Below are 25,535 nucleotides of genomic sequence, written 5' to 3'. Positions count from 1 at the left end.
TTGAACATTTTAATATTACTCATATGAGTTTATATATTTCAGGGTTTACTGAAGTTTGTTGGTTGTTCAATAGCAATGATTTGACAGCTGGATCTGTCAGCTTACTAGAGTTCTGTATGTGTAGCTTTTTTTGTTCTACTTCACTATCACGCCTATCATTGATTACTTTCATGTCGCTCGATTCGATCCAATTCCTCAGAGCGTTTACTCATTTCACTGCTAGTTCGATCGAAAAACTGAAACAATTTCAATCATAAGTGTGTATCTGAAGCTGTGTATGTTTAGTTGTTTTTTTTTTTTTTTTTTTTTTTTTTTTTTTTTTGAGTAGCAATAGTAGTAGTAAATGTGTCTCTTTTTGTTACTATCCATCATTCCTTCATTGGTAGGTAGCGAAGATTTGCCTAAAAATGCCTTTTTGTGAACGTGAAAAGTTTGAGCCAAAACACAAGATAAACTCTAGTCACCCAGTCAGTTATTTTTTCCTTAGTTAAATTGAAGTATCTCGACTTTGTCTACACAAGTTAAGGTTTGCCTTGCTTGTTGTTGTCCACTTTCGGCTCCGGTGTGTTTGTATGTATGTAGGCATGTACGGATTATTATTTACATTAAAAAAAAACGATACGAATAATAAATGACTACTGCTTAAAACTGTGTCTCTTGATCCAGTTCGCAAACTAACTCTAGCTTGGATGCATATTTGTTATTCACAGCAAACACAGTTATGGGGCGCTAACCATTATCTAAACTCTGTTCATTCGTTTATCCAATCTGCTTTTATTTTGTATGATTTTGTCATCCTTAATTTACCTTATCGTGTACGCTTCTTCAAAAGGAATTGCAATTATTGTTTTTTTTTTGTGTTTTATAACTTAAAACCACAACAAATCGATAACTTTAAGTAATCGTCAACATGTCATTTCTTTTGTATTATATTTATTGTATCCTTGGATTTTTTTAGATTTGATTTGATAATTTTGTCAGGGTAATTCATTACCTAAAAATATATCTTTATATTTTTTGATTTTCACTATTAATATTTTTTTACAGTACAGAGTGTAGGATATCAATTCAGCATATCTAGTTTTCAAGAAATAGAGGGGCTTCATTTAAAGTAGTTCTAGTTTGGTTGCTAAAGCAAACAGCTCTTAGAGGGAGGCAAAAGACTGCGATCTAGTTCAGATGGAATCCTTTTTCCTTCGTAGCGGTTAGCAGTCGTTCGCGTAGAATTTCCTCGTTCGGATAGTCCGGTAGCTTTAGATAGTGGACACAGGTATTGACCGATGGATACGAGCCCTCGCCAGCGTCCACCTTCCGGACCACGGTGAGGCGGGGATGCAGATTAGCCAAGCCACCCGGTGGTAAACTGCTGCAGCCAGTTGTGAACTGCAGAAATGCTTTCCTCTCGCTTGCACTCATGCCCATCAGAACATTAACGAAGCGCAGGAAACCGGGACTGGAGGAATAAAAATACTGTCACTTGAAATCGACTACAACAAACGAAAAAGTAGGTACGTACCTTTCCTTGGTATATCCAAGCTTTGGTTCCGTGTAGGTTATGATGTCATCCCGAGTCCATTCAGGGTTTTGCTCGCCGCAGAGCATTTTACGGATTTCCTCTGGTGTGAAGGCGGCCAATTTGTTCAACGGGAACACTTCACAAAAGCCTCGATGGAATGCGGCCAGTTGCTTGGAAATGCCCTCCTGGAGGCAGAAGTTTATCGTTAAATTGCAATACTCTTCGACATTGCTAATCGTGACGTCGATGTTGGACCCGTTCGGAATCAAATCCGCCGACTGGTAGCCATAGTTCTTGGAGCTCGGCAGATAGGTGAAAGTAAGAGCCAGATCTTCTAGAGCCACACTTCCGGTTTTGGTGTTGAACTTCAACTCACTGATTTGCAGAAGCTTTTCCTCCGAGCTAAGATCGTCGTTTTGTTCGATGTTTTGTTTTTGTTGTACTAGTTCCTGGAGTTCCTTCAGGAATTCATACCGAATTGAATCAATTTCCTGTAGATTCTCCTGCGAGAGAATTCCGTCGTACCAACAACCATCATTAGCTAGTTTGGATTGATAGGAATCGACCAGATCTCGGTCGCTGTCTTCCGACATTAGAGAAGAAATCATGATGTCGTCATTCAGGGCAGTTTTGCAGGAATTACCTCCTAGCGAATCCCGCACAATAGATTTGTTGTGACAGAGTAGTTGCAGGAAGCTGTTGGACAGCGGAAGATCTACCAGCCGACCGTCTTGCAGTACCTTCGCGAGAAACACTCCCAGGAACCAAAAGTAGTTAGATACAAAATCACAAATTTCTGACTCTTGCGGGAGAGGCGCCGGGAAGAGACCCGTTGAACGTCTCACGTAGTAGCCGATCGGCTTGCTACCTTCACCCAGGTCGATCTCGTCTTCAATCAATTTCGGTTCATCATCGCACAGCCACATACCAAGATCACTTCGCTGCAGCTCGGCTGCTACCAAAGCGTAAAATTCTAACGTAGGACCCAACCCGGTTCCTTCCTCGCCAACGAATTCCACCTCCAAAACGGATTTACGATTACAATGCACCTTCATAACCTAGAAATGAAAAAAATAATATGAAAATCAAATCACCTTGCACTTCATTTTAGCTTACCTGTTGAGCCCACTCGAGCAGGTTTTCCCCACGCGGCACTTTAACACGTTCGTGCTTCAGTCGCCCAACCCGGAACTCGTGCTGTTCGGCATGTCTTGGGCTCAAACCGGGAGCTCGCTGTCGTTCGAGGTTTACGTCACGCTGCGACTGCAGCCATACGATGCTTCGGGAGGCTCCAAAAGCCGTACAGTTGAAGTACAGCTGACGTGTTTCGAATGGAAACAGGAACGGACAGCTTTGGTTGTAATTCTCGCACCATTTCGGTAGACTTCCACTGGCCAGCACTAGCGGATCTTGAATCTGCTGCTGCAGTTTGTTGGTGATTTTCTTGCTCATGAAAATGTCCGCATTCAAATTGCTGCTTTCCACGTCCGGAATGAGATTCTTGTCGTTGTTTGATGGCGAAGATGTCAACGTCTGATTGATGGCGTTCAACTGACCCAGAAGCTGCAAGACATCCTCGACGGTGCAGTGGCTGCCAGTTGTGTTTGAAGGTGTACCGGGAATGGGTGAACTGGGGGACAGAGTTGAGCCACCACTTCGCTGGGAGAACATAGAAACCACCGGTGTTGTGCGACCTTCTTCACCACTGCTGAAATCTTCGCGACAGGAGGAGTTGCCTGCCCCAGCTTCCCGATAGACGATGGTGTAAGTTGGTTGCCATATTTTACGGAACTTATCCTGCTTGGTCATGTTGGTTTGAAGTATCAGTTCCTGGACGGCACGGAAAATTGTCCAATCCGGTTGAGAGAGAGGAATCTCTACATCTGTTACCCCGTTGATATTCGGTCCGCGGAGCAGCAAAGCCAGTGATGGTTGCGGTAGCGGTGCATGCTCTGAATGACCACTTGCGTTACCTCCGTCCGCTGATGCACCAGGAGCCGGTATATCCAAATCACTAGTTTGGTTGACGTTTGTTCGCCCAGGGCGTGGATCGAAAGCCGGAATCAGCGCTGAGAACTGTCGCTTTAGCACAAACTCATCGTCCCAGGATTTACGCTTGCCGGCTGCCGCCAAACGATTCTCCAGCGTTTCTTCATCCATAAATGAAAGCAAATTTCGGGATACCATTACCTGGAGCAGGGTGTTGCCTACTTCCTCGTATTCATCTTCGTTTTCGTCGTCGTCATTCTCATCTTCCATGTCTTCATCGTCTTCCAAATCACCAAGTAGAGTAGGTGCACGGCACTGTTCTAGGAAGTCTTCCAGAGAAACCTGTTCGCTGTCGCTACTAGTCGAGGTTAGGCTCATTGTGAGGGCCGGATTCAGTACAGCGGTTTGACCGGATCCCGTTTGTGTGGCGGTGCCAGTGTTCGATCCTACACCGGAATTGGAGTTATTGTTCCCAATTGTTCCGACTCCCGTTCCGCCGACCGATTGGTTGGAATTATTTGATGAACTTGACAAACTAGGATAACTTTGAGCCGTGCTGAGTAGACCACTGTGGAAATTGCTGGATAATGCTAACTTAACCAGACTAGTAACGGAGTTCGGTCCCCTGGGGAAGAAGCCACTGCCGGCTTGAATGTTTGAAGCCACGCTGCTAAGTTGATTGTTTGGTTGGTTTTGATTGGAGGCACCACTGCTACCAGCTGAACCGTTTCCACCGACCATCGACTGAGGCTGTTGATGCTGCTGATGGTGATGCTGCGGATGGGAGCCAGAACTTCCGGATGTTCGTCTGCGGGCAATGGCAGCGAAGGTTTCCAGCAGTCCAGGGGGTGTCTGTGATTCAGGGGGTACATTGCTTTCGTTACTGGTTAGATTCGGAACGCTTACGCTCATCGGATTGGCTGCTATGACCGACGATGGAGAATCCGGGTTTGGTGTGGTCTCTTTCGAACTTCCAGCCTCGGCGTTGTCAACCAGAACGATGTTATTGCGCAGGTTATTAGCAACGTCACGATCGTCCGTTGTTTCCATCGACATTTGCTTCATTTCATTCAGCACCTTTTTGGTGACCCCACCGACGGATACGCCGTTGTTGTTGATGGTATTGTTAAATTTGATCTCCCCGGCCTGAGCTGTCTTATCGGCGGTCGTGCTATTGCTGGTACTAGTGCTGGCGACGAAGATAGTGCCAGCGTTGGGTGGTTGCAAATTTGCGACTTGCGGCGTTGGAAGAGCAATCTTCACCGACGACAGCAAATTTGATTGCGTTAGTAATTCTGACGAAAGTAGATTGTTCGTGTTGTTGCGAAGCATGTCGACACCCTCGCGCATTTTGTCCAGCACGTCTAGCTTGGTGGGGAGATAGGCTGTTTTACCGGAGCTGCTGCTACTGCTGTTGTTCAGATTGATTTTATTATTGGTTTCGTTAATGTTGTTGGTTTTGTTGTTTTCTTCTGTTGAGGATGAAGAGGAGCAAGCTGCCAACTGAGTACCAAAGTTACTAACAAACTGTGTTCCACCCGCAACGCTTATGTTGTTCTTGATATTATCCGAAAGGGTCAAATTTTCCGTAATGGTTGCGAGATCTGAGACTAGCGTGGAAGTGCTTGTATTTATCTGTGACAAATCGGGTATGTTGCCGCGTTCACCCAGCGAATGCACAATCACCGAAACTTCTTGATTGTTCAGGTTATTGTTGTTCGTGCCCGGAGCGGACAAGTCATTGCTGCTGCTTCCTCCACTGGTATTGGCCAGGTCGGAGCGAGCACACGAGAGTACATTCTCTGCGATCACTTCGACTGCTTGCTTCCAAGCGAGATTATCCACCGAGGTGGCCTGTTCTGTCGAAGCTACGGAAGACTTGTTTTCCGTTGCTTCCGGTAGACTAGGTGTGGAGCTTGATTTACGACTAGTTAGAACATTAAGCGACTTATCGTAGGCCTTCTTAGCTGAGGAAACGGCCGTTCCGCCGCCTATTGGAGCTAGTCCTACGCCCGAGTTGTTCAGGTCGTACGACGCGTTAAGATTATCTCCGTTCGCTAGTTTTAGGTCGTACTTTCCCTCTGCTCCCATGCGATAGGAATTTCTCAAACCATGATCCCATTTGACATCGATCCATCCGTTGTGTATTTCACCGGTTACCGTACCTTCTCCAGGAGGGCTTCCATCCTGATCATCCCAGTGCCAGTCGACTCCACGAATCACCCGAGCACCCTGCGTTATGTACTTCAGTTGAGCTCGAATTTGACGACGCTCCTTACGCAGCTTTGCTTCGTTCTCTTTGGCTGCTGCTTTACCCATATCCTCACATACGGAGGTGACTTTTCCGTAGATCTCAAAGCCACTCAAGCTCAGATAGTGTGTCTGTCCGGAGGCGTTTCTACCGTTCTGATGGATACGAACATGACGATATCCCTGCTGCTCGTCAGCAGAACACTCGATAGGCCAGGTACAGGTGCTTCCCGGTTCTGCCAAACTCTTGTCATCGGTGTGCGTCAACATGGTAACCCAGCTGATTCCATCTTTCGACATTTGGAACATCCAGTTTCGCAAGGCAGATCGACCATATCCGCGAGCATGGCGCAATGTGTACGCTGTCGGGATTACGTACATTCCCAAATCGATCGCAAACCACGATTTTTTATTGTCTTTAGTGTGACAATTTACGCTGACACTGTCCCGTGATAGGATGTCTTCTAGCTTGCCGTAGGGAAGCTGTTTCCCTTCGCTGCTTGTAACCGTCACCAGGCCGTATTGAGCTGGGTTCACCCACTCCGTAGATTTTCCATTAGTTCCGATATAGTAAACAATACCGTTTTCGTCAAAATCGTGCTGATGTTTGAACTGAACGCCACCTGCTTTTGTATCTTTCAGTTTCTTTAGAAACAGGAATGAGGAACGATCCATATCGTACCACTGCTTGGCCACCATCTTCAGCAGGTACTTATTCAACTGTCCGACCGTAGCCAACGGTTCCATCTTTAAATTCCTACCAGTTCGATCGAACAGAGTCTGCTCGCAGGCAGCTCGTTCCAATCGGAAACTAAGTCTTTTAGTGAGTATCTGCAGTCCGTAGCTTCCTCCAGGTGAATCGTACATATAAACCGGTAGCTTTTCAATGCTCTCCAGTACGGACACTAGCTTCTGCACCAGGATGCTAGCCGTATTTTTACCGTTCTTCGAATCACCATACATGCACTTTTTAAATATAGATATCCTTTGTTTTTGGTACTTATTCGCGCGGCTTCGATTCATGCCAAGCTCCCAGTAGTTTTTGGACAGAACCGCCACCAGTGCTTGAACCAAACCGGAGCTGTGCATCTCGTAGGCACTGATAACACCGTCTTCGTTAAGTAGTTGCACGAGATCGTTGAGGGCGTTGTACAACTTCTCCTGCCAGGAGCTACCGACCGTCTGCTGCTGGATAGCACGAACCTGCAGTACGCTCGATCTGGGAGCGCACTGTTCCTCCAAGCCGCACTCGATTTGCCGTACGATGGTGCACAACTTGGCGACGGCACCCCGCGGAACGGCCTGCGCTGCCTTGAAGTACCGGTTGTACAAGTCCCGGGCGATGTTTTTCACCTGTGCGAATGAAAAAACGTCAGTTTTAAGTCGGACTCATACTGCAGCACACAACTCACCTGATACTTTTGCGCTTCGGCCTTCGAGCGCATCTTTTTTTTCTTAGTGTTGATCCAACCGGCAGCGAAATCCGGCCCTAGTGTGGTTTCCGCCGTGAAGGTATGCTTCGTACCACGGTTGCTCTCGAAGATGAAACCTGGCAGCTCGTCCTGCAGGATAGTCACCTGATGGCCTTCGGAGTTGTTGATATGTAGCTGGTGCTCCTTCTGGCTTTGCAGTACCCAATTGCCAACGACGATCCGCGACAGACTGGGTGTTGACAAGATCGGCTGCGACACGGTTCCCTGGCGCACAGCACCTCGTGCTCGTTGCAGTTTCTCCAGGAACTCTCCGCGGTTTTCTGTGGGTGAAGTCAATGAGGGTTGGTGTCTTACTGAATACAACAGAACCTTCGATAGTGTATAGGACTACATGCTAACTATTGTTCAATTCAAACAAAACAAATCAGTTGGGACTTTTTTTTGGCTCGCATGGGGCAGAACAATGCTTAATGTGTGCGTGTGTTTTTGTGTTAACCATATTATGTTTTGATTGTTCTAATCTCACCTTCGCCGGCTAAGGAATCCGCACTCCTTCCCTTGCCTGGAAACGAGAATATCAAGATTGAGAACAAATATAAATCAACAGAAACATGGTCTGAAAGTTAACACAACACTGAACGAAAATTTAGCGGCGGAGTTATGAACTGGATTACGACACCACTAGGGTAGTGTCACAACGAATGCGTAGCCAGGTGCAGAAGCCCCATTGACATGCAAGTCAGTCATTCGGTCAATGGATCAACATCATGCAAAAACACACACGCACGCGCACGTGCAGTATTACGGAGACTCACCGGAACTATCGCTACCATTCTCCGGACTTCCGCTAGAGTACATAGTAGCCAGCTTGCCATCCAATATAAACCGGAACCATCCGTTGGAGCCATTGGAAAGTTCCAGAGCAGCCGAATCCGACCACACGTACAAACAGTCCCGTCCACGACAAATGCTCCAGTCGCGCCAATGATAAGCCTTGCCGGGGAGAATTTCTTTGGCATCTTCCACGGTACTGGCCGCTGCCTGTGGAGGAATAGCAACGGGAGCCACCACAGCATTGGTTGCATCTTGGGAGCTGCTGCTAACAGTTGTTTTCGCATCTTCCGATTTGATCACATCATTATTGTCCGAATCACCACCGCTGAAGCTACTTGCGTCACCCATCAGGGCTTGCACTTTGGAGAACACTCCTAGCCGGGCGAAGTGGTCGAGAAAATCACTTTGCGTCTTCGACATAAGCTCTTCGATAATAGTAAGCACCACCAGGTGGCCATCCTCGTCATCCTAGAGCAATAAAAAAAAACAGAGAATCTAATGTTGTTAGCGGTTCCGTATGAAAGTTTGGGATCGATTTCACTGCCAAAGGTTATCAAAGTTAGCAACACAAACACACACGGCAAAAACGGACAATCTCGCTTGTTTTAGTGGGGTTTTGTGAGTAGCTAAGTAAAAGGGGTTTTGCAATAAGGCTAATACAACAAAGTAATTAACAACACTGTGAGCTGAGTGAGTGAATACGGTAGGAAAAGCAATAACAACCGCGACATGTTTTGCTCTTCTGCGTCTGCTACCGCTGCTGATTAGGGATTTCGGCCAATCGATGGGTGGTGGAAGGAATGGCTCTCTCCTAACTGATGCAACCGATGATATGTTTGTTTGTTTTGTTTCTATTAGTAACTGCTACAGAGAATATCAGGGGACGTTACGATTAAATTTAAAAGTTTAACTCCTTTTTTTCCGTCGGCGTTGAAATTGTGAGCTAATATTAATGAAATTAACAGGCTAATTTTGACTAAGGATTGTAGGTGCTCTTGGTGGGGTCGTAGTAGTAGTAGTTGTTGTAGTAGCAACAGTCAAGAGAGCCAAAATTCGCCAACATCAACACTTATTTTGATAATGAATTGTTGAGCATGTTCTCGGGATAATGAATTTACAATTGACAACTTGCGGAAAGCTTCGAATCGGTTCATCTCAATAAAACAGTCAAATGATGTGATCCACTCAACGCTTTTTTGTTTAGTTTTCAAACTGTTTCGCGTTTTTTAGGAAAAATCCTTCATTCAAGCATCGTGGCATATAATTTTATACATAAATTTGCTGTTAAATAATCACAGAGGGCCGTGAAAAAATAAAAAAATAAGAAAAGGCTCTCTCAAAAATGTTTATCAATTTTAAAAATACCACCTGGTGTCGCGAAGAAACCAACCTCTATTTCGTCTCTTCATATTTCGAAGGGTCACATTCAGTTTTATTAATTGTTCAACGGAACATGGAGTCAAATGGTGGTAATCGGAAACTACCAGTTTTAAGTATGCCCACAGAGGCAGGGCGGTGTTTTCCAAAATCGCAAAAATATTCGGTATTCCTCGAAGCACTGTGTTGACTGTATTCAAGGACTAATAGCGAATTTCTTTATTCCACCAGCTCACCTAGTTTTGACCTGGAAGCGCACTAACTGCTGTCAAAACCCTTCTTTATTCGCGCGATTTCGACCCAGTTTTGACCTGCCGTGCTGCCCGAAGTGCACTATAAAATTTGTCAGCTTCAACCCACCACCGCACGTGCTAAGTTCGTAAACAATTATCTAGCATCTCTTTCTTACTTGCGTCTTAAATGGCGATGACGTTTTATTATTCCTCGGCAGTTTTGCCCGCACACAGTGGAATAAAGAAATTCGTTATAAGATAAATCTAGAGAAACATTTCAAAAGGTCCTATCTGCTTTGATAGGTTTTTTGATCGACCACTTCCATTCAATCACCACAACTTATTACACACCTTTTATGACACGTTATTTGCACAAGTTGATAGCGAAGGGATCACCTCAGCTTTCTGAACGAAAACCATGCTTGGGAGAGTAACTAAAGCTGAACCATTACCAAAATTAAAAGACGCTCCAGAAAAGCAATGAAAACAGATAGGACCTCTTGAAATGTTTATCTGAAATGGATTCTTTCCTTGTCTAATACTTCAAGAAAAGTCCACGAATTTGCTCGGGAGCTCGGAGTCTCATAATTTAAGCGAAGTTCCATAAGACTTATTCAACTTGTGTTTTGTGTTGGTGTAAGAACTCTAATTAACGTGCAGTGCCCATTCATCGTAAGGGTTCCATTCACCGCTCACTTTTCACTTTAAAAGTTATTTTTCCATAACAAAACACACTTCACACTATTTTTCAAAAAGTGTGTTTTTTTATGGGAAAAAATAACTTCCAAGTGAAAAGTGAGCGGTGAATGGAACCCTAACGGTGAATGGGCACTGTACGGTAAATGCGTTTGTCTCATGCACGCGGAATGACCTGTGCATGAAGTGGCCCACTTGCTCATTGTTCTTCAATTTGAGAATGTTAATTCACTGTTATTTGATAAAGTACTCTGGATAAACTTTTTTCTCGATATCTCGTAATCTCCCTATATCCCTTCAACATCGAGATATGGGGAGTTGGCTGCAATAACTTATTTGTCAAATCCATTCGTTCTTTATTTGATAGGTTTTATTTCTCTATGCAAAGTTAAAGTGCTATCCATTTTTATGAGCTTGTAAATTTAAAAAAACTCACGTTGTCCTCTATCTCTATTTATTATTTCAAGTAGAAATCACTTAAAACCAAATTTTTATGAGAAAAACGTTATGGCAATTGTTTTCGTTGTTGTCCATCAATTCTACCAAGTATCATTCCGTTTCCGTACGAGAAAAATCCCTTTCAGTTTGCTCGATCGTAACATTCCGCAAGTTCATCTGACGTTTTTTTTTTTGATAACAACTTCGACAAAAAGTATCGGATACATTTCCTAACAATGAGAGAGGCTGTTATTCTTGAGATTGATGAAAGTAGTCAAAGAGTAACGAAACGTAGCGCTAAGAGTAATTAATAGAAAAAACATCAACGAATTCATCAAGCATCATTACCGCAATGCTAAGGTCAGACCAATTGCTTTGAGTACAAGAGGAAGTTTTGCCGTTGTTATTGCTTTTTCCGACGACATCCCGACCGTGGTTGTCGTGGTGCTGTTCTCGCTGTTGTTGTTGTTGTTGCTGCTGATGGCAGTTTCCGTTGGCCGCAGATACCACCGGAGTCGAGGTCAGCGGTAGCATCGGCGGTGGCGGAGGAATTATGTAAGAGCTAAAGTTACGGCGCGGCTGGGGTTGGCTGTTTTGGTGCTGCTGCTGTTGCTGCTGCTGCTGTTGCAGCCTTATATTCTGAACATACTTGCTCACTTTGTCCGCACAACTATACCTGGCTAGAATGCTAGTGCTACTAGTGATTGGAGGAGGGGGAACGGGTAAGGGCAGTAGAGACGGTGTTGGCTGCGATGGCCAGCTGTAGCTTATCTGCAAGCCATAGTGAAATCACTTTAGTAATTGTATCGAACAATTCCTCACGACAACTAGGTTTTCGTGACGCTTTTTGGATGTGGCGTGGCTTACGAATTTAGAGCGCAAAAATACCAATTGGCACTGTGAAAGGTGGTTAGTGTGCTCGGCAGATAGGGAGCAGTTGGGCGTTATTAGCTTACCTCGTTGTCTAGGACACTGGCGACGACTTCGACTAGTAACGTTCCCAGGCTTTGTTCGTGACTTTGCAACCCCTCGGAGGAGCACAGCCTGGACAGCATTTCCGACTGGACGTACTGAATCATTTTCTTAATCAAACCTGCAAACCAGGAGGGTGATTAATAGGGCATCCTAACCGACGCGACAACATCTTACCTAAGCTCGAGCGCCGTACACTGGCCAGCATTGTGCTTTGGAACGTCTTACAAAATATAGGTAAAAAGAACTTCAGATACACCGGAGCCATCTCTGGGTCGCCCCGCGGTTCGTTGTCACCATCTTCTGCGTCACTTTTCATATCCGACCTGGTAGCGGCTGTCATCCATTCACCGGGCGACTGAAGGATAGTTGCGACTTCCCGATGGCCTTCGTCTGGTCGTTCACGGGCCTTATCGAGGGGTGTTTTACCGTCCTCGTCACGCAAGTCTGGATTGGCACCGTGCTTTAGCAGCACTTTGGCAATGCCCGGCCGACCGAAGCATGCCGCATAATGCAGAGAGGAACTTCGCTGGCCCTTGTTTACGTCAGCACCTTTATCACATAGGAATTCCACCATTTCGAGAGTACCGAAAGCCGAAGCCCAGTTCAGCAGGGTTTGGCCGACATCGTCCATACAGTTGACATCGATTCCACCCGATTCGATAGCTTCGATGAGGGCTTCCGTGTCTTTACTTCTAATGCAATCGATAAGCTGTCGATGTGTTCGTTCCGTACTGGAATCTGCCCTTCGCACGCGTGGTGCCAACTGACCGCTTGACCCACCAACCCGACCAAGAGCTTGCCGGCCCTCAAACAGTAACAAGAGAATGAGATCAGCTAACCGCATACAATCCAGCACGCATCGTTCATCGCCTTTGAAGGCCCGTTCCATCGCTTCCGGTAGGTTTGACCTAAGCAGATCGTGAGTGATGGACGGCGATCCCCGACAAAGAGTGGATAGCAAAGATATTGTGGTAGCAATAGATTGGCTGGATCGACCAGCTTCAGCCGCTCCCTGCGTCTTTGGTGCCGACGATGAAAGCTGTGCCGTTGAAGCTGCTTCCTGACTATTGGACTGATTAGAAGAATTAGGCGTTCCACTTGAGCCAGCGACAAGGGTTGCGTTTTGTGCACCGGCTGCATTGCTCAAACGATTTAATAGTTCAGTCACCAGACCATACTCTGCCAATGGTGCAGGATCGACACCTTTCCTTGTGAAGCGATCTGCCACCGAGGCGAAACATTTCAGTGCCCCATCTGCCACCAGCGAATCTTCGTGTTGAAGCAGCGTACTAAGGCTTTCTACACAGGTCTGTACATTTGCGCCTTGCGGTTCAACCTTGGTACACAGCCTCGACACCACAGCCATCGCCGAGTGGAGTGTGTCTTTGTGGATTTGCGATCCGTTGTCGCGGATGAACGAAAGGACACAGCTTAGTCCGCCGCCTTCGAACACTGCTCCTGCTTCGCGGGTGCAAATCAGTTCCAGCACCTTGATGCACTGTTCGGCCAGATCACGACTAGTTCGACTTTCGAGATCCGCCACCACCAACCGGTTGCAGATCGCTTTGATAGCACCATCGATCGCGACGATTCGCCGTGTGCACTCGGATGATACGTCCAGGTAGTAGGTAATGGCACGCGCCGTTACTTCCAGCACGTTTTCCGGCGCCAGCTCATCCAGAAATATTTTGCATAGTGCCGGTAAGAATGTCCGCGGTGGACAACTGAAAAGATTTGTATTTTAGTATTATAGCTGTATCATTGAGAAGTTCCGAACGACAAAGCTAAAAATAGAGCAGTATTACAGTACAACACTCATAATGGGACGCGACTTACCTCTCGAAACACCGATCCACATTGTCGGACATGAGCAGCAACATGCAGAGCTGTTCCAGGGCGATCAACTGCATGTCCCGCTCGTCGCCCTGGCCCATCGAGAGCCATTCTAGTAGCGTTTCCGGATCGACGTCACCCATCTGGAAAGGGAAAGGGGAGAAGAGAAAACGATAAAATGTATAATTAAACGCTTCATCTTTACCGCGTGCGTGAATGCAGAGTGCGAGCAGATTATTCCAACATTAATAGGAAGGCATTATAAAATCTGCTGCAGCACGATTTATCGTTTCGTGAGTGAAACACTTGTTTAAATTCTAAAACCACTTAAGCCTTGAATGGGCTAGCATCAACAGAGAGTGTGCTGCTAGTTAGATTACAGCTGAGAAGCAGGAAAAGGAAAGTACTAATCTAAAGCTGAGGTACGTCGTTTTGCTTTGATTTGGGTGGAATGTAGGTCACCGCTGCAGCTAGGAAACTAGTCGTCAATGGGAGGAGGGATGAAACAAACTCTCGAGCGCCAAACCATAGTGCAGAGTAGTTTGTTGCGACTTCATCTTAATGGGGTTATGTAAATTGGATCTGTGTAACGTAACTAAACCGCACCGTCTGTCTGTCGATGGATGGTTGGCCTATTAGCTTGCTGGTAGCCTACATGGAACGATTTCCTCGGATGGGCAACCAGACAGACAGTGAGTGTCACAACCGCCGTCGCCTTCACCAGTCATGCAATGGTAAATCGTATCGACTCGAGAGCCAAAAAACATCATACACTGCTGATTTTTCGCCGGCGGCAGCGTGCAGCTGCCGCGAGCTCAGCTGATTATGTACCAATGGATGCTGCACGCCCAGACTCATTGGGCACGCGGTCAGTACAAACAGCGCGGCAGCGGAGCACATAATTCAAGCACTAATGGTGATTCATTTTGCCCGCTGACCGCCAGTGTTTGTCCTCGCTCCGCTCTACTAAACTGTAAGTAGGATCCACACCACGTTCGAAAAAAGTGAGAGAGAGAAACACGAATGGCTCAGTCAATTATATATTGGTGCAGTCTGATATTTCAGCCGAGATAATTGCTGTGTGAATAGTCTTCTCCTCTCTGACCTGACCTACTTGATCTTGCCCCGGAAGGGTCTTTGGTGTAGTAGATGAAAACAAAGAACGAGATTGCAGCAATTGAACAACAACAACATGAATGCTCGCTTTAGGCGCGCTGTAATATGGGCTACTACGATAGGTACAAGAAGGATTCGTGCAGTGATATTCGACTGAAGAGATTAAACATAGATTTACTCTTCTGAGAAATCAAAATTTTGAGACTAAAGTTGAAAAATTTAAACCATATTCAAAACCCTTTCGGAAGCTGTCGAAGATTCTTAAGAAACCTTCAAAGCCTATTCCAGTTTTAAAAGATGGTTAACGTTTTCTTGTATTCAATGAACAAAAGGCTCAAAGACTTGCTCAGCAGTTTGAGAGTGTTCATAACTTAAATTTGAATTTTGTGAGTCCAATTGAAAATGAAGTCACACGTCAATTTGATTTAATTTCTTCCCAGAACTTTTTACCTGCAGAAATAATTGAAACTAACTTGAATGAAGTAAAATCAATTATTAAAAATTTCAAAAATATGAAAGGTGACGATGGAATCTTTAATATACTAATCAAACATCTCCCTGAGAGCACAATGGAATTTTTAGTGAAAATTTTCAATTGCTGCTTCAAAATTGCATATTTTCCCAAATTATGGAAAAATGCAAAAATTACTCCAATTTTAAAACCGGATAAGAATCCAGCTGAAGTTTCAAGTTATCGACCAATCAGTTTGCTTTCTTCAATAAGTAAACTGTTTGAGAGAATTATTCTTAACAGAATGATGTCACACATCAACGAAAATTCAATTTTTGCAGATGAACAGTTTGGATTTCGCCATGGGCATTCCACTACTCATCAATTGCTCAGAGTTACTAATATGATACGAGCTAACAAATCTGAAGGTTATTCCACTGGAGCTGCTCTTTTAGACATAGAAAAAGAATTCGACAGTGTTTGGCATAAAGGTTTGATTGCGAAATTGCAAACTTTTAATTTTCCAATTTTCCTAATCAAAATTTTGAAAAATTATCTTACTGATCGAACTCTGCAGGTTGTCTATCAGAATTCAAAATCTGATAGATGTCCTGTCAGAGCAGGTGTACCTCAAGGTTCAGTCTTGGGTCCAGTCCTGTACAACATATTCACTTCAGATCTTCCTGATTTGCCTCCAGGATGCACAAAGTCATTGTTCTGCGATGACACAAGCATTTCCGTAAAAGGAAAAAGCCTTCGTGTCATATGCAGTCGATTGCAGAAAAGTTTAGATATTTTTTCTTCCTACTTGCAAAAGTGGAAAATCTCTCCCAATGCTTCTAAAACTCAAATGATAATTTTTCCGCAAATACCTAGGGCTTCTTTCCTCAAGCCAAACAATAATCACGTTGTCAAGATGGATGGGGTTATTTTAAGTTGGTCTGACAAGGTTAAGTACTTGGGACTAATTTATGATAAAAAACTTATTTTCAAAGAGCACATTGAGAGTATACAAGCCAAGTGCATCAAATATGCGAGATGTTTATATCCTCTCATTAACAGGAATTCTAAACTTTGTTTAAAGAACAAACTTTTGATTTACAAACAAATTTTTAGACCAGCAATGCTTTATGCTGTGCCGATCTGGTCAAGTTGCTATTCAACAAGGAAGAAAACGCTCCAAAGGATTCAGAATAAAATTCTGAAAATGATTTTGAAGCGTCCTCCTTGGTTTGGTACACTCGAATTACATTTGAACCATTAGAAGCTATGTCAAATAAAATTATTAACAATTTTCGACAAAAATCGTTGCAATCCTCAATTGCTACGATAAGCTCTCTTTATGGCCAATAAGTTAGCAATTAAGTTAGTTATAAGTTTACTTCCCCTATTCTGACAAGTAGGTTTAAATCCCTACGAATGATAAGTCCTAATTTCGAAAGCAAACAAATCCTAACAATTAAAATTACAAATTTTTAACAGTGTTGAGAAGTCACCATTTGTGATTGGACACACATACTCATTACTTACTAATATTTATCATAAATACTTAAGCTACTAACAAATCCCCCCCCCCCTAACAAAAAAAAAATAAAGAAACAACAAATCCCCCCCTTAAAAAAAGTGATATTCGACTGCGGAAGGAAGTCTTGTATGTTTAGTACGATGAAACTAAATTATGATGGCAAAACTTCGTACATTTGAGTTCATAAACTTCCTAAAAAAAATTTTAAACGTCTGTTTCAAAATAGCGTGTTCTCGTATTCAAATAACTTTACTCCAATTTTAGAACTAAAAAAACCCGAAATTTTATTTTATTTTATTTTTTTTTTGATTCTATGACTTCAAAAGGACCACGGAATTACGACACATTCAGGGTTATTCCTGTTTAAAACGGGTTATTTGAATAATTGATTTTTATGGTCTATCAATTACATTACCTTAAAAACATTTCTCAAAATTCTCATGATTTGAGCCAGGGAGAAAAACCCTACAGCATTTAAAAGTAGGGTAAGGGGGGGCAAGATGGGTCACCTAAGCCAAATTCTCAATATCACGTAACTGAAGATAGTTTCGGTCTACCTTTCAGATGATTATTTTGAAGTTATGTATATTTCTTTAAATTACCGTAAAAAATAACAAAAATCAAGTGTTGGTTCGCTTTTACAGAATTTTCAGAAAAGCTTGTTTTTTTTTGCCCTGTAAAATAGGCGGGGCAAGATGGGTCATTTGGAGGGGCAAGATGGGTCACCCTCTCAAACAGCACGATATTATGATTAAATCTCAATGAACTTTTTACGGATAGCAAGAAAAATGCCTTCTCTTCATAGATAACAAAAATATGGGGTCATCTCGTCCATGTTTCCATGTCCATGTAAATGTTTACCTTGCGACAAATTTTCGATGAATTTCGAGAATTCAGCTTACCGGCTCACCATTTGTTCATTAACTAAAGAGCAGCGTACGACTCAGTTAAGAAAGATGAGTTATGGCAGGTTATGCTCGCACATGGAAGAAGTCTCCCATGCTCCTAGGTTTTGTGAATGATGTCGACATTATTGTTATAAACCGTAGAACGGAGGAGCGGAGGAGTCGCAAGGTTACAGAGTCCACTTTGACAAGCGGATGGTTGTGGGTTTTAAGTAGAATCAGGCTTATTTGGTTGTCAAAAAACTTTTTTTTTTTATTCTCGCTTATTTTCCGTCGGTCTAGTTCCGCCACTGTTGTGGCCAATCACCGACGCCCAGGGAGGCGACTCCACACCCAGGACCCTAACTCACGACCCGTTTATTAGCGGACCGGCGCCAACGGCTTTACTTCCTCATGCGATGGAAGGCGTGATCCCAGAGATTTTTCGCCTTTGAAAATCTCCCGGTGTCGGCTAGGATTGAATCTAGACCAGTTGGGTTGGTTGTGAGTGGATCACGCCACCTCACAACCATCGACACCTATGTCGGCGGTGGGATTCGAACCCAAGCGTCGAGCGTGGTTGGCGTAGACGTTACCAACCACACTAGGCCCCCGCTCTCATGATGTCAAAAAACTTTAACATGTGTTTCTTTTCAAGCTCTATACCACATACCTTTCCTTTAGGCTGAAATCTACAGTACCCCTGTTGACTTTTCCCCTAACAGAAATAAGCCTCTCTTATAATAAAACAGGTCTAAGTAACGTATAATAGTTCTCTTCAGAGAATTGCAATTGGCGATATTTACACGGAAAACGAGTTTTGGACAAGAATCATTCCTCTTGACATAATAAATCCCTTTTAGAGTAAACCTGGCCAGAGAGGAACGTTAGATGAAGTCTCACTCCAGGGCATTGTGATTTGACGATATTGGTTGGATAGAAAGAGGCTCGGTATAGTAGAGCAGTAAGCTGAAACGGAAGGGTAACACCTCACACACAAACCCGGATATAAATGGTAAGCGTATCATTTACTTTAATGCCAATAATATGAATTGCGGGCAATATCACAATAGATTAAATGTCTCTGGTCGCAGTAATGAGTCCTCATAGAGGAGAAAAATTCACAAGGACTTCTCAAGAGGGAAGTTGCGAGAATTGGGTTTGTCATGAAGTCTGCCGAAGTATATGAGGGCTGGTAGAGAGCGTGGTAGCCCGTCAGATGTTGCTACTGCAGCGGTGATAGATACCTGCGTACATGGGTGATGTGTGAAAATGAGACGAACTCTGAGATAAAGAGGCGGACTCTGTAAAACACTGGTTCTCCCGGTGGCCCTCAATGGCCATTAAGCATGGCCGCTAAAAAAGGCTGATCCCCAAGCTCTTTCCCTCAGTCGTTGGATGTGTGCTGTCGACGAGGATGCCCGCGTAATAGGAGTTAGAGGCGATATGATGATAAAAGCCCAAAATCAAGTGATATGGCGACGTATTTTGGATTCGGCACTGCTAACGTTGTCAGCTGTCAACGGACTTAAGCATGGGTTTATTCCCGGCTTTCCACTTAATCTTTCTACATGTGGAATTCTACCCAACCTCGATTACCACTTCTTGACAAAAAAAAAAAAAGAACTGCGAAATACAGCCAACTCCCGTGCGGTATCAGAAAAGGCCAATGTTTTTGGTCGCAGTGAGTGGTTCATACAGGAATAAAAGAGGGCTCATTTCAAGATAGCTTGACAAAGTATTTTTTTTTACTTATTTTAGCACCAATATTTAGTGGTTAATTTGTGGTTTCGAAATCCAATTTGTGGTAATTTGTGGTTGAGTGATTTCTGAGAAATTTTCAGAAAACTGAGTCAAGCCATCTCTGAAAATGATTTCGCTTCAAATGAATCGGACAACGATGATATATACATCAATCGAAAGCTCTTAATTTGTGGTTCACGAAAATGTAGTTTTTGTAGGCATACTTCATAATAAAATAATTAAAAAACTATTATTTAAATTTTTGAACATTGTTTACCTCTTGTTGTCAACACCGACCGTACGCGGCGCTGGTAGACCATCAAGAGTTAAGAGATCTAGAGCATATCGAAAACCGGTAAATCTTTGTTTGAATTCTATCATCTACCTGCGCCATCTGCACGTAACGTTTTCCAATTCATCATTTTCGTGCAGTGCGTATTGTTCGAGTAACGTAAAACAGATGATTTTTTCTCAAAAAGTTTTCCTGTAGCGATGAGTATGGTGAAACTAGAGATACTCAGAGGGAGAGATATGCGGTGAGCCAAACGAACCGTCAAAATTGGAGCCAAACGAACAAGAAAGGTAACACCACATTGAGAGGTATTGCAATCAGGTACAAAAAAGAACGTGTTTATTTCTATACGATTTTTTGTTCTATTGCCAAAGAATGAACTAAGAATGCTGTGAGTGATTTTTACCCGGAGTTCAACAAACCACGTGTATAGGTAACAAAATAAGTGAAGGTGTATAAAAATAAACATAAACATAAAATATATCACCTTAACAGTTTTTGCGAAGCACTTCACTATTCTTAAGGACTTTCACCGTCACCACCGATTATACAAGTCGAATGTTAGTCAACATTGCGCTTTGAGAAGAGATCTGGCACCTCTGACATATGAAACCCAGTTGCCGAATTGGCGATTTTTTTCACCGCGAATCTCTTCCTCTGAGTATTCTAGGTGAAACAGTATGTAAACAGCAGGGATACTATATGTGCAGATTTGCTGCGAAATGCAAATGTTGATCAATTAGCAGATATTTGTAGTTGACAAGCCTCCGTGTGTTTTACGTAAATTTTCTCAAAATCAGTGAAGTTTTACGTAGACATGCGAGCGTAATTTTCTCGATCTTCGGTCGAATCATTTCCGGAAATGTAGTTTTGCTGTTTACCGATTGTTTAAAAAAAAAACCTAAATTAATACACCTAGAGGTGTGATCTGGTCTTTCTCATACAAAATCTATTATATGTTAAAATCTATTAGCACATACGTTTTAACTCTTGTAATAAATTACAGCCTGATAATAATAAAGAACTTTTTTTGTTTCGATAAATATAATAATATTTTGGTAACCAACTACGCAACTGTATTCGACTGTTGGGTATTTTAGAAACCGGAATGATGCCTGAAGGTCGGGAATGGGCCTTCGAACTGTAGGGAACGGTTGAAACGCATGGTAAATGCCCAAAGGTGTCCTGAATAGAATTAAAATTTGATATTTTCTCGTCTCAGGAATATGCTACTACAACTACCCCCTGAATAATAAAACAAAAAAGCTTTCAACGGCAGCGACAACTGTATGTCGTATACAGTAAGGTCGCTTTTTACGCGGTTTTTTATGCGGGTTGCTTTCCTCCATTACTCAAAAACGGTACAAGATATCGACCTCATTTCAATCACGTTTTCCGTTTTAGGCCACGAGTGATCATATATCAGTTTTAAAAAAAAATCACAATTTTTGGTGTAAATATTCAAAATTCAAAATATTGAATTTTGGTCTCTAGATTGGCCACTATCATATTCAAACGAGGTTGGCTTTCTTTGTTATATTTGCAACTCAAAAAGTCGTTTTTTACGCGGGCCCATACAAATTTGGAACGCATCCCCCGCGTAAAAAACGACCTTAGTGTATATGAACGACTGTCGATATGTTCTAGATAACCCACTAGCACTAACATCGGCAGGTGCCAGTACTATGCTCATCCAACGCCGCGTACGGTCGGTGTTGACAACAAGAGGTAAACAATGTTCAAAAATTTAAATAATAGTTCTTTAATTATTTTATTATGAAGTATGCCTACAAAAACTACATTTTCGTGAACCACAAATTAAGAGCTTTCGACTGATGTATATATCATCGTTGTCCGATTCATTTGAAGCGAAATCATTTTCAGAGATGGCTTGACTCAGTTTTCTGAAAATTTCTCAGAAATTACTCAACCACAAATTACCACAAATTGGATTTCGAAACCACAAATTAACCACTAAATATTGGTGCTAAAAGAATAAAAAAAAAATACTTTGTCAAGCCATCTTGAAATGAGCTAAAAGAGGCATACATTTTGATTTTGCTGATAAAAATGAGTTTTGGGAAAAATGCTCCTGCATGTAGAAAAAAAAAATGTTCATAAAAATGACCGCACAAGAACTCGGATAAACTTTGAACTAATGAAAGTTTTGAGGGTTTACGATTTCCGTTGAACTACCTGATCATGGTAATTACCGGAAGCTTTTCAGGAAAAACAAAAGAATTTCAGAGAAACGGCTGTTAACTTTGGCATTATCTAATATTTTTTCATAATCAGTTTATAAGATTGACTTGATGCCTAATTGCTAGCTTGGCGTTAAATACCAGTAGGACATTCAATCTATATTTCGAATAGATTCTGCTGATCAGTTATATATCGAAGGGCTTGTTGAGCAATCCAACAAAAAATACCACACCTTAATTCAGCTTCCATGCATGCTGTGACGCCACGAGCATGCGAACACATCACAAAAAAATCAATATCCAGATGTACTTTAATCGACTCAAAAAAAAACCGCAGACATCCTTGGACCATCATTCAGGATTTGTAAGGGTTTCCTGCTAAGGAATTTCTGCGAAAGCTTTTTTCTCTCCACCGTCCATCACAGTTCGCGCTTTATTAGCATATGGACTGTATTGACGTTTTAGCACTCTCAAGTCGTTGACAGAGGTTGCGCGAGTCGGGTCGCGGCAGTTCAGAGCAGCAGTAGTACCTACAGACAGCTGTCCTTCACGCTTCCAAAGAAATATCTGACCCTCTCCAACAGAACCAACGTTGAACCACCGACAAAACGTAAACGTATTTGCAATACGTGTGTTCAACCCCAGACTTTCGACCGCGCTCTGTATACATGACTATAAATACAAATTCTGAATACAACAGCCGGGGATACGCCACATCGCTATGAAAAAGAAAAAAAAATATTGCCGTCACATTCTCACCCCCCGTGTAAAGTTGCCATTTATTTTGCTTCACAAACTATAACTTTTTGGCATTGAATAGTTGAGGCCATTCCTCTATACTGATTTTAAAATCGTGTTGGCAATCGATACTCGCCGCGGCTCGTGTCTCCACCGCTTGAAGATATTCGGCTGACTGCTGGGGGAGGAACGGACGGTTAACTACCTCTGTTGGTACAACGTATTAGCTGCATTATAAATTACCCCGCCAACGCCGCTGCCGCGCACATCAGCTTAAGTGCCTGTTGTTTAGGTTTAGACAATCGTTTCGTCTACCAACCGACGACCGGCATACCACGCGGAAATCAAGTGTTGAATTACTTCCCTCCAAGAGTCAAGACGTGCGCGCGCGCATTATTTTAAATGGTAAAACGCTAACCATCATCCCCGCGTGCTAGTCGAGTAATCATACAGCCAAGAAGATACTCTTGAGCTCACTCGTTGTTGTTGATTTCGTTTGCTAATTTACCGACGCAACCAAAATCTGACAATCGACAGACCGCCTACGCGCTAGTTCACGTTAAATGCTCGTACCGGCAGCTGATAGTCGATGCTAGGGATAGAGTGATAGTGTTGCCACCTCCATCACCACTACCACCACCATCGACAACAACAAAACAATACGATTCCACGATTGGTTCGATATATAATAACATTATAGTGATTCACAGCGTAAGCAACGACCGTGATCGGGAATTGAGGCCGCCGACAGTGCCGTTCGATGGCTTCAGTACATCATTTGCTTGCAGAGATTTATGTCAAAACGAAAAAAAAAAAACAATAAAGATCAAAGGTCCTTAGATGCTACCTTGTGGTACTTCTGTATAGTTTTTTGTTTCCGTTAGTGCCACTTTCTAGTCCTGAAGTCACCCAAAAACACATTTGCAGTAGAATAACTGTTTTAAGTTCTTGATTATTTATACCGAAACCATTTTGACAATCTTTCAACCGGCACTATGGTTGGTGATATACACGCGATTCCCTCTTGCTTAACGGTCTCTCCTCGACTGTCTTCGCCTTTGTGCCGTTGCTGGCGCTGTTCTTGCTGTATCACAGTACACAGCAGAGCTGCAGGGAAACTGGTTTTGCCAAATTTTTACTCATTAATTGCTCAATTTTATTCCCAATGATGATTCGGCCTGCTTTTGCTTTTGCGTGATCTGTTTTTTTTTCGTTCGTTCGTTCTTTCTGTTTATGTTTTATCGCGGTGAATCAAACTAAAGACGCACAATGAACAGCGGATTTGAGTGAGTAAATACGACGAAAAATTAAACTGCAAATCGCTACTACGCATGGAGTGTTGGACATAGCACAAAAACACACTTGGCTGGCGCAAGAAAAGCTTGAAAAGAAAAACAAACTGCGATGCGCTTGTGAATATTTATAAACATCTCATTTTTTTACTTGTGGGGATCCTATCGCCAGCAGACGAACGACGACGACAGTCAGTGAATAATCAGAACGACCAGAGCAGAAAGTGAATAATGCAACACACGAATTTGTTTGTGATGTTTGCAATATTTCTGCGCAAATGGTAATAGATGCTGTACTGAAGTGATATTTCACTCTGTTGATTCTGGTCGATAGGTATGCTTTTTTTTGGGTTCCATGAACTAGATATGATTTCAATGAAATCTTGCATAGTTTGTTTTCGTGTTGAAAATATTCAAATTTAATCTTTATTTATAAAATAAACTGATTTGAATGAATGCGAATATTTTTTTTGCATATTTCTAGCAGGCAAATTAAAGATGCAACTCGTAAATTATTGCTGTTGTTGTTTTAAACATGTTAATATGGCTTAAATCAAGTTATGAAACGCAAAATGGAAGATATATATTTTTGTAAACCCTGGGAGAATAATATTCCATTAAAACGATGGTTGCCGGAGTGCCACTAAATTTGTACCAACATTCTACGCCACTCTATGAATCTTCACGTTAATGCCTTGACCAATTTTTAAACTTGCTCTAATAATACAACCAGAATAACAACTAGTTCCTTGTAACCTCAATATTCAATACTTGTGATTTGATTACGGAAGAATGCAGTTTTAAATATCAATTTCTTTTGCATCGTAAATAACACTTTGATGGCTCTAGAAGAATTTTCTATGTATTATGTAACAGTAGGTATCAGCGATGGAAGAAAATCGTTTCTAGCGATTTTTGAATACATATAAATCTCCTTTGTGATGCAATAACATCTCTGTCAGTGTGCGATATACATTTACTCTTCTCACATTTGCAAGCAGATCTATGTGTAAGACGAGTTACGAGGATTGCAAAGGAGCACCATGTATATAGTATCCCTGCTGGCGTACTCTCTTTCTCTTCCTTCGCACTATTCGCCTCTTGTCGTGAATGCTAACAACAACATCTGTATCTAAATGTGCACAGCTGAGTATATGGGGTTAGTCGCAATATGTACATATGATGAACAAAGATCATTCATGATCATTCAGCCAATGATTGTGATTTTTGTCAAAAAGAGAGTGAAAAAAAAGTGTGTTATCTCCTACTCCCATAATGAGATTGGCGGTTTCAGATGCGGAAGGCGGAGTTCAAAATATTAAAAAATTATTTAATGAAATTGATCGCTAGTCTTTCGAAATAACCTGTATAATGATATACACTATAACTAGCATCGAAAACATTATGTTTCATTAGGGTGGTTCATTTATTTGACATAGAGTGGTTTATAATATTGTGTAAAAATGAGTATAAAAAGAAAAAAATCACTTTTCACTCAATACCAATCGAAAAATTCCTGAAAATATAATATTTGCTACATCATTGTCGTTAGGGTGGCAATGTTGAATTGGAAAAAAATACCATGTAAAATGGCAAGATATTTCAAAACAAATTTACAAAATGTTTCAAAAAATTACTCTGTGCAAAAAAATATAACTCAACCAAAATTAAGATTGTGTCTCGCGGAAAATGTTGAATGCTTCCATGTCATTTACAAAA

General features: G+C 42.4%; 1 protein-coding gene across 4 annotated transcripts in view; it reads right to left on the bottom strand.

The window, feature by feature from the left end:
- The window catches only part of LOC129726883 (E3 ubiquitin-protein ligase Ufd4), a 57,223-nt gene continuing 31,688 nt past the window's right edge, over window positions 1–25,535 (bottom strand). The window contains exons 3-12 of one of the 4 annotated variants that reach the window (XM_055684082.1): window positions 13,578–13,717; window positions 11,916–13,465; window positions 11,723–11,859; window positions 11,115–11,537; window positions 8,004–8,490; window positions 7,715–7,750; window positions 7,168–7,508; window positions 2,633–7,108; window positions 1,517–2,574; window positions 1–1,453 (exon numbers count right to left, since the gene is read on the bottom strand). In XM_055684082.1, the coding sequence (XP_055540057.1) occupies window positions 1,171–1,453; window positions 1,517–2,574; window positions 2,633–7,108; window positions 7,168–7,508; window positions 7,715–7,750; window positions 8,004–8,490; window positions 11,115–11,537; window positions 11,723–11,859; window positions 11,916–13,465; window positions 13,578–13,717 (8,931 nt within the window). In that variant the 3' untranslated portion in view covers window positions 1–1,170. The remainder of the gene's footprint in view (window positions 1,454–1,516; window positions 2,575–2,632; window positions 7,109–7,167; window positions 7,509–7,714; window positions 7,751–8,003; window positions 8,491–11,114; window positions 11,538–11,722; window positions 11,860–11,915; window positions 13,466–13,577; window positions 13,718–25,535) is intronic. The other 3 variants (XM_055684083.1, XM_055684084.1, XM_055684085.1) reach the window with 3 other exon arrangements.

The sequence above is a fragment of the Wyeomyia smithii genome, chromosome 3 (assembly GCF_029784165.1).
Source record: "Wyeomyia smithii strain HCP4-BCI-WySm-NY-G18 chromosome 3, ASM2978416v1, whole genome shotgun sequence".
In the NCBI taxonomy this organism is placed as follows: domain Eukaryota; kingdom Metazoa; phylum Arthropoda; class Insecta; order Diptera; family Culicidae; genus Wyeomyia; species Wyeomyia smithii.
This window is presented reverse-complemented; position numbering and strand designations above follow the sequence as displayed.